We start from the raw sequence: 13347 nt of genomic DNA on the forward strand, positions 1-13347 counted from the left end.
TCTCGTAGTCCAGGAGTCGTCCCACCCCCCAATTATAATGTTTACCCAGTGGTGGGATCCAAAAATTTTAGTAACAGGTACCCATGGGGGTGGGATTCAAACTGTGGCGTAGCGCCAATGGGGCCGTGCAGGGCACGACGAGGGCGTGGCCAGGCATTCCAGGGGTGGGGAATTCCTGGGCAGGGCTGTGGCAAGGATGCTGGTTCTTGGGCGGGAAACGAATGCACGCAGGCGCAGGCTGCCATGCATGCCAGTGCACCTCCTGCTAGACTGCTTCAAGTTCTGCACGCTACTGCTGAGAGGAGGGGCGTAACTAAGGCAAAAATCACGTGGCAAAATCACCAATTAGTAACCCCCTCTCGGCACACACAAATAATTAATAACCTACTCTCGGGAACCTGTGAGAACCTACTGGATCCCACCTCTGTGTTTACCTGAATACAATGCTCTCCAACATGGAACAGTTAGTATTTCTTTTGGAGAGTTGACTTCAGAAGTTACCTGCACTAACTCTGAATTGCCACTGACATCAGTAGAATCCTCCCCAAGTTAATGTTCTTAGGATCACACTCTAAAACTGCCATGTAAACATGCTCAAGCGTTTGGTAAAGATGTATGTAGACAATGGATTATATTCTTTAGAAATATGCTAGGGGACTATTTGAGTTGGGTGAACAAATTTTAGTGCATTTGCCAGCTGGAGACTGGGGGACAGCAGAGCTGAGGAGGGAATGTGACAAGTGATTCCCTTGACCTCACTCGCCCCATTATTTCAGTCATCCAAGCGTTATTGGAACAGGAGGGCATCCAGTCAGAGACCCCTGGCAACAATGCCACTCCCATAACCCAGTGAGTAGTGGCGGAGTCCTCACAGGCAAGTCAATCCATAATCTGTTATACAGTTTGTTTGCTGTTGTGTTAGGAAGCCATACAGGGAGCTCGTTGTCCTTTTATTAGTGTACTAGTACTAGTAAGTACTAGTAAGAAAAGTACTAGTAAGAGAAAATCTGAAATGGAAAATAGTGTGATAATCACCTCTTTGTGCGTTTTTGGGGTTTACAGGTTGCAGGAAGCTCCATTGCTACTAACTATTCTAATTTTTACCAGCTATGGGGTCGAGCTGAAGGTAGGTCAAAGGGGAGTCTAGTTTGTTGCAGATAAATAAAAAGTGTGACTAAAATACTAGAGATTCTTTTTAAGAACAATTAATCACATGGTTCTGCAGTCCTATTTTAAACTTCCCAGATGGCAAGAATTAAAGTGCTGTGTACTTGCATATATATTGGAGGTAAGACACGCTTAAAATATGTAAAACAAGGTTTGAGTAAAATGAGCAAAGTGTTATATACTAATACATAAATACTGTGACATGTTCTCCAATCTCTGTCCTATTTTTTCAAAGTTTTAAATTCAATAAATTTCAGCCAGGTAGCAAAGCATTTAGTTTACTCTCTCCAATAAATCATAATTAAATTAAAGTTTAAACTTTCATTTTAGCTGGCTTTAGACTCTAGCGCATTTTGTAAAATAAAACAAAGTGTTTTGAGAAGGAGAAGATAGTCACTGTTAAGTTTATCTTGCTGCTGCTTGGTTAAAAATAAAACTCATCAAGTAAACATTCCTAAAATCAGATTGTGAACTGGTTTAATGAATGGTAAATACGTCACGTCACTGTAAATAAGAAATTAGAGGCATTAATAACAAAGCTACTTATTGCAAAGTATAATACTGGGACTACTCAAGTGTAAACAGCTTCAAATACTAGCTTGGATCCCATGGTAAATTTCCATTTATAGGAAGGGGGTAATTTATGCCAATTTCCTGCTCCGTCTATACTCTTCTGCATCCCTCCCAGTAGCATTTTTGGGAGAATTTCTGGCTGTCAAAGGAGAGAGGAAATCCCATTCTGCTGGTGGAAATATCTTCTATTAGTGAAGGTTTATTGTGGAATCCAAGACGATGACCATTTTGCCTACTCAAACGAGCCACTGACATATGGCATATTTTAGGATTCTCTTTTGAGCGGGCAGGGACCACCATCTGTTACCAGATCCTAAAATATAAAACAGGGACAAGGACCACCATTCGTTATCAGATACTAAAATATAAAAACTTAAATATCCAGTCAGTATAAATACTTGTTGCCGTTTGCAACAATAAAAAAGCATCAATAAGTCATTCTGCAGACGCTGAATAAAGTTTGCTGAAAACCTGAAAAAGCTGTTAAACTAACACTGCCCTAAGTTCCACAGGCTTTATTCCCTCATAGCAGCAAGCGCAACCCAGAGATGTCTTGTTTAAATAATCTAAACACAGTTAGAACTGGGCATGCCTATAAGACCGCCCTGTTAATGATATCAATTTTACTAGGAAAATGGTGCCTCATTCTCAATCACATGGAAAGAACAGTAGGACCCTGTCTCTCTCCTGTTTGCCATCTCTGTTTTAGCCTGATATTCTACAAGATATCTCCCCTACCCATGTGTGATGAAAAACAGATACAAATAAATCAACTTTGTATAGAAATAAAAGGCAGCATTTCTGTTCTGTAAGGCTCAGATGCTGTGCATTTTTTCTTGTTTGTATACGCAACAGGAATTAATTTCTTCCAGCTAGGGTTCTTCTCTTATCCCTTCAACCAACCACTCCAACAAAAGAGGTCTTTTCTCATAACATCCCCATCGTCCTATCCCAGGAAGCTGCAGTATGGATGTGAACGTCGCATTCTCAATACCTGAGCACCTGGGCATTTTATCACATGATCTACTCTCTATTTAAAACATTTATTAGCGGCCTTTCTACCCTGCGGAACTCAAGGCGGCTTACAATCAAATAAAACAAGGTTGATTTTTTTAAAAAAACAAATTAAAAAACCTCACAATTTAAAATCACCAGATCAGACTGCCAATAAATAAAAACTACATTCGACAAAGGCAGTATTAAATAAAACTGTCTCCAACTGCCTCCTGAAAAGCGAAAGTGAGGGGTCCAGACGCACCTCCCAAGGTGCTTGTTCCGTAATCTGTTCTGATAAGAAGAGCAGGGCAATTGTCCCTTCCTATGCTCCTGCAGTATTCACATACATCACAGCCCACAGGTGGGGATAGTACCATCAGAAATAACTTACACACAGTGCCGCGCTTACCCCTCATTCTATTCCACTGACGTTAGGACCAAGTCATGTCTACAGAAGCATAGGATATACTTGTGCAAAGAGTGGTCTCACGCCGCTCCAGTGACACTGCAATCCTAAACAGAGTTACGCCCTTCTGAGTTCACTGAAGTTGGTGGGACTTTGTTAAGGACTGCATTGCAAGAGTCCTGAGCAACTATGTATGGGGCCAGTGACAGGGTTAATTCTCACATAAATGATGATGCCCCAGTGAGAGTCTATCTAAGATGATGCCCCAGTGAGAGTCTATCTAAGTAAGATGATGCCCCAGTGACAGTCTAAGATGATGCCCCAGTGAGAGTCTATCTAAGATGATGCCCCAGTGAGAGTCTAAGATGATGCCCCAGTGAGAGTCTATCTAAGATGATGCCCCAGTGACAGTCTATCTAAGATAAATCCCTATCAGCACCCAGCCTTATGTGGTTCCTTTATATGCACATGTCACCAAGGTGACTTGGGACCACCCCTTAGGGAAGGATGTTCCACAGTGCTGGAGGCACAGTGAGTTCACCTTTAATTGCATTCCAGTTCAAGCCTCGAATGAAGCTCTATTCACACATTACAGTGTACATATGTACATCCTGTGCTTACTTTTGTAGATCTGTGGGTAAGAAAGAGTCAATGCATGTCCATGCTGCAATTCAAACTGGGGGACAGTACCTGGATAAATGGATGGCTTATATCACACATTCAGTCGTACATGAATTGAATGTAACTTGAGAATTTCTTAATGCATGTGTATAAAAGAATCAAGTGTACACTGTACACGGGTTGTACGTGCATTCCGTGTAAGTTATGAACAGGGTTTGAGAAAAACAGAGTAGGGGATTTTTACTCCATTCTGTGAGATCTATACACGTTACTCTAAGGTCTATACAATATGATGGTCGGAAAAGTCAGTGGAATATGATTTCTTTTGTTATACATGCTTAACCTATCTATTGGCTTTTGGCTACTACTATACAACTCATCCAACTCTGTCTGTTTTCGCACTTTGTAATATGTGGTAATACTAAGGTTGACTTGTTATTTTTTTCTCTAAAGCTCTAGTCTAGTGCATTATATTAGCCCTGGTGGTTATGCTAGAAGATACTGAATATTTTAAACTGCTTTTAACATTTTAAAACAATGTTATTCTTGTGGTTCATTTTGCTCAAACTTTTGCAGCAGCATTTCACTGTCATGTTTCGAACCTTCATTTGCATTTGTGTTTTTTTTGTATTAATTATGCAAGAACAAGATCTGCAAATATAAAAGCAATTGGATTCAGCTTCAGAACTGTTCAATATTCACTGCCTCCCCAGCCCTCTTCCACACAATGAGAAATCCGTCGTTATCTCTATTTCATTCACTTCAATTCGGCTCTGTCTTCTAGCTCCTCCTTTAGACATTGATGGCGTGTGCATGCTTCTTGCACAGTGGCTTATCCTTCTTCGAATAAAATGGCTGGCCTTCCAAATTCACATGGCACACCTGAAAATGAAAAGAAGATTAAAAGTAATCAAAGGGAGAAAAAAAGTCAGAGTAGACCTCCCAAAAAAGAATGGGAGTCACCAATCCAAGAAGCCTTACAGGTCAAGAAAATGCATCCAGAGCCGCCATCCATCCATCCATCCATCCATCCATCCATCCATCCATCCATCCATCCATCCATCCATCCATCCATCCATCCATCCATCCATCCATCCATCCATCCATCCATCCATCCATCCATCCATCCATCCATCCATCCATCCATCCATCCATCCAATCCATCCATCCATCCATCCATCCATCCATCCATCCATCCATCCATCCATCCATCCATCCATCCATCCCCCCATCCATCCATCCATCCATCCATCCATCCATCCATCCATCCATCCATCCATCCATCCATCCATCCATCCATCCATCCATCCATCCATCCATCCAGATATGTCTCCTACATAATAGTCAACATTACAAATGTTGTATTGTACATAGATAACATAAATGGGTCCCACAAGACAAGTTTTGATCCTTGAGAGCAAGATGTGTTTCAGCCAAATGGCCTTCCTCAGTGGTCAAAGATAAAATATCTAGCATCCAGACTAAAATTACTATTATACTTTTTATGACTGAGGTGAATTGGTGCAAAAAATAACCTCGAATGGAACCTGGATATTCCACAAAGTTCAAATCCTCAATAGGGGGTTGATATACTGTGCCAACATGTGCCCAGTTCTGCTATATTGAGGTCTTGTTGTATCTCAGTCATATTATACCTTTCTTAAATCTGATGCTTTATGTTGTACACTGCCCAGAGCCCTTTGGGGATAGGGCGGTATACCAAATAAATAAATAAATAAATGAATGAATGAATGAATGAATGAATGAATGAATGAATGAATAAATAAATAAATAAATAACCAATATTATAAGATAACGTCCTTATAAAACTGAATCAAATGACACAGCTGTTTTCTGGACTGAACCATTCAGGCTGCAGGTGTATTTGTCAGGGGAAAGACTAGCCTAAAACTGCACCACGCGAAATGATAGTTTTCTGAACACAAGAACTATGTTTCAGTAGAGAAACATTCAGCAATGGGAATTCCCCCGCTGCAGCCTGAGCGGCACCATCCTGGAATACTTACACCAGACCATGTAAGATTGTGAAACCCTGAAACACTTTTGATGATGAAACTTACTGCACAAATGAAGCAGGTGTCATGCCAAGTGTGTCCAAGGGCTTCGATGAACTTATCTCCTGCTTCCACAGGGAAGTCACATCCATGACATTTGGTGCTGAACAAGGCAACATAGTCTAGAAGCAGAAAAACGAACAGAAACTAACTTCAGAACTTCAACAGGGTTAACTTTCCTTCAAACGTACATCTGCTGGATAAGAAACCTGCGGTTGATTTTTGCTTGGAATTCTGCTTTGCGAACTTTTCCAGAATGAATGTTGTGATGTGCTTGCTTTCCTTTCCACTTTTTTTTTGCGCGGCCAACCAGAAGTGAAGCTACCAGGGGGCGTGCGGAGCACCAGGCGCCCCCTAGTGGGGGGCGCGCAAAAATTGCTGGTTCGTTTGTGTTTTTTGGTATTTTTAGTGTTTTTTTCAGTTTTTGGCCTGCAGGGGGCGCATATTTTAGACTAGCAGCACCAAAATTTCAGGAATTTTCCGAGAGTCTCTCCTGATTATACCACCCAAGTTAGGTGAGGTTTGGTTCAAGGCGTCCAAAGTAATGGACTCCCAAAGGGGGTGCCCCATCCCCCATTGTTTCCAATGGGAGCTAATAGGAGATGGGGGTTACACCTTTGAGAGTCCATAACTTTGGACCCCCTGAACCAAACTTCACCAAACCTCGGTGGTATCATCAGGAGAATCTCCTAAAGATACTCTAAAAATTTGGTGCTGCTAGCTTAACAATTACACACCTGACAGCAGGCACCCCCTCCCTCCAAATTCCCCCAGATTCTCCTTTTAAATCCACCCCTTCCGGAATGGATTTAAAAAGAGAATGTGAAGTCCCCAGTTTAAACATTGAAAGTGATGCTGTTCAGGGTGGGGGAGAATCCACCCCAAAACAGCATCACTCTCAATGTTGTTTTAACTGGGGACCCCAGATTCTCCCTTTAAGATGGATTTAAAAGGAGAATCTGGGCTCCCTAATTTAAAAACCATAGAAAGTGATGCTATTTGGGGGTGGATTCCAGCATCACAGCAGCTGCCCATGTGGGGGGGGGGCACAAAACTCAGATTTTGCAACGGGCTCCATTTTCCCTAGCTACGCCTCTTGTGACCAACACATTTGAGTGCAAAGCATTCCACAAAACAACATTTAGATTAGGAGCGTAAAGAACAACTTAGGAACTTGAAAAAATTGTTTTTAAGATCCTTCCCAAATACATCTGCCACCTATTTCCTCCCAATTGACCAGATTGCCCAACGCCCTTCAGACTCCTAATCCTGCATTCCAGGGTATGGGACATACTGGGAGGGCATATGGAGACTATGGCTGCAGGGCAGAGGGGGGTGCTGTGTTGGTGGTAGAACATCCACTTTACGTACATAAGATCACAGGTTCAATCCCTGGCATCCTCATTCAAAAGACCAAGCAGTAGGTGATGTGAAAGACCACTGCCTGAGACCACGGAGAACCACTGCCCATCTGAGTAGACATCTCTGACTTGGACCAAAGGTCTGATTCAGCATAAAGCATAAAGCACCTTCATGTGTATGCAAGCACCTTCATATCACATGATCAGTTCAGTGGTGGGATCCAAAAATTTTAGTAACAGGTTCCCATGGTGGTGGGATTCAAACTGTGGCATAGCGCCAATGGGACTGGGCGGGGTATGATGGGAGCGTGGCCGGGCATTCTGGGGGCGGGGCATTCCTGGGCGGGGCTGTGGCAAGGACGCAGCCGCTGCGCCGGTCCTTGGGTGGGAAACGAATGCACACAGGCGCAGGCTGCCACGCACACCTCCTGCTAGACTGCTTCAAGTTCTGCGCGCTACTGCTGAGAGGAGGGGCGTAACTAAGGCAAAAATCACATGGCAAAATCACCAATTAGTAACCCTTTCTCGGCACACACAAATAATTAGTAACCTACTCTCGGGAACCTGTGAGAACCTGCTGGATCTCACCTCTGGATCAGTTCTGGAATGACACAGCAGCCTTGCTGAAGCTAAGTAGGGCTGTGTCTGGCCAGAGCCTACGCTGGAGACCTCCTGGGAATTCAGTCCAACCCACTGTCATGATGGTGCCGCTGGGGGGGAATCGCTTTCGCTTCTGCAGGTGCAGTTTCATCACTTCTAGCAGTGGCCTTGGAGTTCCGCGGCTGAGAAGAGACCCCAGGCCCGACAATGTGAACTGTCTGCTTCTCGTGTGGGGGTGGGGATCTTGCACTCATATTATCAAGAGTTTGGTGCGGTTTTCACCAGAACTCTCTTTCTATGTTCCTGACATGTCTTCAATAAAAGCCTTGAACCCTTCAAGTGATTTATCGTCTGAACGGGGAATCTGACACCCACCTTGAGTTGGATTATGGAAGGAAAGTGGCATAGAAATGAAATAAATAACTGGGAACTTTTTCATATCTAGGAACCTCCTCCAACTTCTGATACAGGACTGACTTCTATTTTTTTTTAAAATTGTTATGATTTCTTTCACTGCTCATCTTTTTTTTTAAGACTTCAAAGAATTAGGACTGATTCACATGTTACAAAGACCTTGCGTCCCCTACATGTTGCGCTATGAAACATGAACATAAGAACATAAGAACTAGCCTGCTGGATCAGACCAGAGTCCATCTAGTCCAGCACTCTGCTACTCGCAGTGGCCCACCAGGTGCCTTTGGGAGCTCACATGCAAGATGTGAAAGCAATGGCCTTCTGCTGCTGCTGCTCCTGAGCACCTGGTCTGCTAAGGCATTTGCAATCTGAGATCAAGGAGGGTCAAGATTGGTAGCCAGGTGTTTCAAACTTAATTGTCAGATCCGTTGTGGACTCAATTTCAGTCAGGATCACAACATGTAGAAACAGGAGGCTTCACTCTTCCACTATGAGTCATTTTCCCAAGGGTCTCATGGAGCTGCTGTTCCCCATTACAGAAACTTGTGCGTAGCCATCAGTGCCTGTTAAGTTTCCCTGGTGGGGCAAAGATCAACTCCTAAGGGTCAGCTTGGGGAAATGTCACTGGTGTCTCTGTAGCCCACTTTCTCCCCATATCCCACAATCCCAATCTGGACCACATCTGTTGACCCAGCACACAGCTGCCAAGTGGAGGACACAAGGACTTTTTAACACTTTAATTGGTCCTTCATGGTGATGTCAACTGTAGCATCTTCCTCTGGATCTTCGACGAGCAATGCTTTTAGAGAAGTGTGGTAACTTGGGTACCGATATTTATGGGAACAGATGGGAAAAACACCACCCCAATAATATTCTCCAAACAATCTGTTTTAAAGAGGCAATGCACTGAGCTCCAGGGAAGTCCGCTTCTGCCAAGAGAAGCTCAAACCATCTGAAATGCTGCTAAAAACTGCAGCAGTTGTTTGGCGGCACTGGGCCAAAGAAGGGATATGAAAAAATGTTATTAGCTGCCCTCACGGGTCATTTCAGCTACCAGACAAGCTCATCATTGCCCTCCTTTTGCCTCCATCCTAATAAATCTTCCTCTTTGGTTGCCTTGGCCAATCCTGCAGAGAAGGACCAACACTCCTGAATCAGTGAATGTAACCGCTTGGTGAGCTACTCCTGGACTGCAACAGAGGAGTGTTTGAGGGGGACGGCAGGATGCAGAATAATCAAGGTACAAAATGTCAAGGAGTCCGTTCTTTAGGCAGCAGGGAACCAATCCACCACCTAAGCATGAATACTAATGAAAGTGGGAGCAAATAGCATAGAGGCTTTAGAAAGAAAAACAGAGCCACGGATTTTTGTACCAAGTCGCATTTGTCTCACAATATTTCAGCTGCATAGCCGCGCAGTACCTTTCTCGCAGTAGGGCTCTCCGTCCTCCATGTGGAACAGGCTATTCCCAAACGGCTTCCTGCAGGCAGCGCAGACAAAGCAAGTTGTGTGCCAAGTCTGCCTAAGGGCATGCATCACTTCCTGAAAGGCAAACAAGAGCAGATGGATGGTGAGCGGCCACTGAAACACACGGGCTACAGAAACAAACATGAAGCCGAGCAGAAGAGCAGAAACGCCAAGTTTTGCCACAGTCTCCTGGTTGCTGCAAAACAGGAGGGGAAGAAACTTGAGGAGAAAAGAAAAGCACTTAAACCTTCCCCCGCTAACTGTCGCTAGCTGTTTTTCTCCAGCAAAGACTATGCAGGAATCTGTAGATGGGGAAAAAAAGTTGGTTTGCTGGAGAGCCTGTTGGGTGGAACCAAACCTGGCAGGCACAGAAGGGTCAAGCATTCTCCTCTTGCCCAAAATTTCTCAGCTGCAAACCACACCCTCTTAGGCAGAGGCGAAGTGCTCATGGGGACACGTGGGTCACATGTCCCTGGGCACATGCCAACTGGGCACGTGGGGGTGGGGAATTAAGAACATAAGAACATAAGAACGAGCCTGCTGGATCAGACCAGAGTCCATCTAGTCCAGCACTCTGCTACTCGCAGTGGCCCACCAGGTGCCTTTGGGAGCTCACGTGCAGGAGGTGAAAGCAATGGCCTTCTGCTGCTGCTGCTCCTGCAATCTCAGATCAAGGAGGATCCAGATTGGTAGCCATAGATCGACTTCTCCTCCATAAATCTGTCCAAGCCTTTTTTAAAGCTATCCAGGTTAGTGGCCATCACCACCTCCTGTGGCCACCGCCAGGTGCCCCTCGGCGCCACGTTGCCAGGCTGCTCCTTCAGCCGGTGGGGGTGGGGTGCCTGGAACAGGTGTTGCCCCCACCATCACGCCTCTGCTCCTAGGTCCAAGCTGCACAGAAGCAGTGTCTGGGCCCAGGAGGTGGGGGCCCTTCCTCCCTATGCCTGCATTAAACATCACATTCAGTTCCCCATTCATCAGATGTGCGCACACATCTGGCCAGGTGCTGGGCTTGCGCACGTGCCAAGTTCCTCCCCTCCGGTGCAGAGAATCCTGGTTAGAAATCAGGTCTGCATATCTGTGATGTACAAATGCTGGCATACAGGTTAAATGGAATTAATTTCTTCCAGTGTAAAGTGTTGTGATGCGATTAGAGCTGAGAGGGGGGTGAATGAACTCTGATTCACTTGCATTTGTTTATTTTTATTTAGCATATTTCTATGTCACCTCTACGGAGTTCTGCTTGAGGTGGCTCACAGTTAAAAAGTACTGCATTTTAAAAAGCCATTCGATATAAGCAGCATAAAAATACAAAAAAAAGACTACTAAAATGTAGAAATAATTAGAAATGCAGCTGGTTGTCATCTGAATGTTGGTAGCATCTCGATTCAGAACCCTGGATGACCTCTCCCAGCGGTTTCATGTAGATGTGAAGTAGCACAGGGTATAAGATAGAACTTTACAGGACTCCCGGCATAAATGTCACAGGGCTGAGCAGTTGTTTCCCTGCACCACCTTCTGGAATTGGTCAGGTAAGAATGGAACCAAAGTATGGTGCTCCCTCCACGCAGCCTCTCCAGAAGGATGTAAATTGTTGATGGCATCAAAAGCTGCTGCGAGGACCAAGAGAATCAAAAAGGGGTGCACTCCACCATCGCTCTACCAATGAAGGTCATTGGTCAGGTTGGCCTATTTGCCTACCTGCATACATGATGTCAGAGGTCGAGGAGCCCACCTCCACACCCACCGCTCAGTTGGGTGCAACAACATGGCTCTGCTCTCACCGTACCCCAAAGAATGGCACACTGGCTCCAGAACAACAACAATGATCAAAATGTTGGCAGGGTCAGCAAACCCGCACAGCCCCTTTAGGGAGGCCACACCTAAAAGCTGGGCTTTGTGCCGGCTGGTAGGTTCACAAGATGGCCAGGAGATAAAGCCATACCCCCACCAGAAATCTCACGGGAATAAATGTCCTTGCAACATTTCTTTGCACCTTCATGAATGGGTGAGGTTTCAGTGACTCGTTTAAAAGAAGGCCATGGAGGTTCTCAATGTGAGGCTGGGGGAAGGGACAGTAATATTACCCTAAAGTTTCTGGTGATTGCTAGAGCTACCCTTGACACTTCTGGGTAACTCTAGGAATTGCTAGAAACTCTATGGTCAGAACTTCTCGCAGGTCGCTAAGCAGTGGTGGGATTCAGCAGGTTTGCACCACTTTGGCCGAACCAGTTGTTGAAATGGTGCTTGTAAACAACCAGGTGTTAAATTATTTGAATCCCAGCACTGTCGCCAAGGCCATCTGGTCACCTTTGTGAACCGGGATGGGGTGGTGGTAAGCTGTCACGCACGCAGCCGCAGGAGCGCACTGCCTTCTGGGGCTTGCCGTTTCCCGCCCTGTGACAGGGCGGGAAATGGCAAGCCCCAGAAGGCCATGCTCCTGTGGCTGCGCAATTGACAGAGGCGCCTTCAGCTCCCGGGCCGCTCCCCCCGTGAACAATTTGTCCCACATCCCGCAGGTTATTTCAATTGTCCTGATTTTTGGGAGGCTGCCGCACTGCCTTGCACCCCAGAAGGCAGTGCGGCAGCCTTCCAAAAATCGGGACAATTTGTTTGAAGGCGGGACTGTCCCGCCAAAAGCGGGACGTCCAGTCAGCCTGGCCAAGGCCTTATTTTTCCTTTAATTTTTTTCCTGGGACTCTGCCTCCCTACTATCCCATAACCTTCCCCTCAGCAACCCCATACAAAGGATACTGGAACGCAGCCAGGTTCAGGAGTCTGGCCTGGCAGCCCCAGCCTTTGAACCATGGGTAGCTGGATATTCATTCTAGCCAGGTTTTTCTGCATATGCGAGAGGAGTTAAGCACATGTCAGCATGTATGGTGGATGGATAAATTTTGGCCAGAAGGGATGTCAAATGAGTTGCATCTAAAATCACCAAACTGACTCCTCTCCTGCCACAACCCCAGGTGTCAACCACTGTTCAACTGAATTTCTTAAGATGAGGAAACCCCCAATCTTCTGAATGCAAAAATGCAGACTGAATGGAGCCCCTCGGGGGATAACTGAGGAGGGGCTGCCAAGAGTATTTACGGGGCCCCAGCACACATGGGAGATGCAGCCTTCCTACAGGGATGCCATTTCAGTAAGGGTCAAACCAGAGGTGGGATCCAGCAGGTCCTCACAGGTTCCCGAGAGTAGGTTACTAATTATTTGTGTGTGCCGAGAGGGGATTACTAATTGGGGATTTTGCCACGTGATTTTGGCCTTAGCCTGCGCCTCTGGCGCGGTATTCGCTTTCCTCACTAAGGATCATGCAGCGGCTGTGTCCTTGCCACAGCCCCGCCCAGGAATGCCCCGCCCCCAGAATGCCCAGCCATGCCCCCGTCGTGCCCCGCCCAGCCCCATTGGCGCTACACCACAGTTTGAATCCCACCACGAAGGGAACCTGTTACTGAAATTTTGGGATCCCACCACTGGGTCAAACCTCTTACACAAAGAGGGGCAACATTCTCAGAAAGGGTTAAAGGCACATTCTAGCATTTATTCACTGTTAATGTGCAAAAAAAGCGTATTTTTCAGGCAATTCCCTCTCATAACGACAGCAATATTATCGACCCATCAAGAATGAGCTGGATTGTGGTACAGCTACACAAATTAAGCCTCA

At 45.6% G+C, this 13347-nt stretch overlaps 1 protein-coding gene across 1 annotated transcript in view; it reads right to left on the bottom strand.

Moving 5' to 3' along the window:
• Nucleotides 1-322: 322 nt before the first annotated feature.
• LDB3 (LIM domain binding 3) overlaps nt 323-13347 on the bottom strand; it is a 237885-nt gene continuing 224860 nt past the window's right edge. Inside the window, exons 16-18 of the mRNA XM_048506860.1 lie at nt 9635-9755; nt 5845-5960; nt 323-4645 (exon numbers count right to left, since the gene is read on the bottom strand). Of these exons, the coding sequence (XP_048362817.1) occupies nt 4556-4645; nt 5845-5960; nt 9635-9755 (327 nt within the window). The 3' untranslated portion in view covers nt 323-4555. The remainder of the gene's footprint in view (nt 4646-5844; nt 5961-9634; nt 9756-13347) is intronic.

The sequence above is a fragment of the Sphaerodactylus townsendi genome, linkage group LG08, assembly GCF_021028975.2.
Source record: "Sphaerodactylus townsendi isolate TG3544 linkage group LG08, MPM_Stown_v2.3, whole genome shotgun sequence".
In the NCBI taxonomy this organism is placed as follows: Eukaryota; Metazoa; Chordata; class Lepidosauria; order Squamata; family Sphaerodactylidae; genus Sphaerodactylus; species Sphaerodactylus townsendi.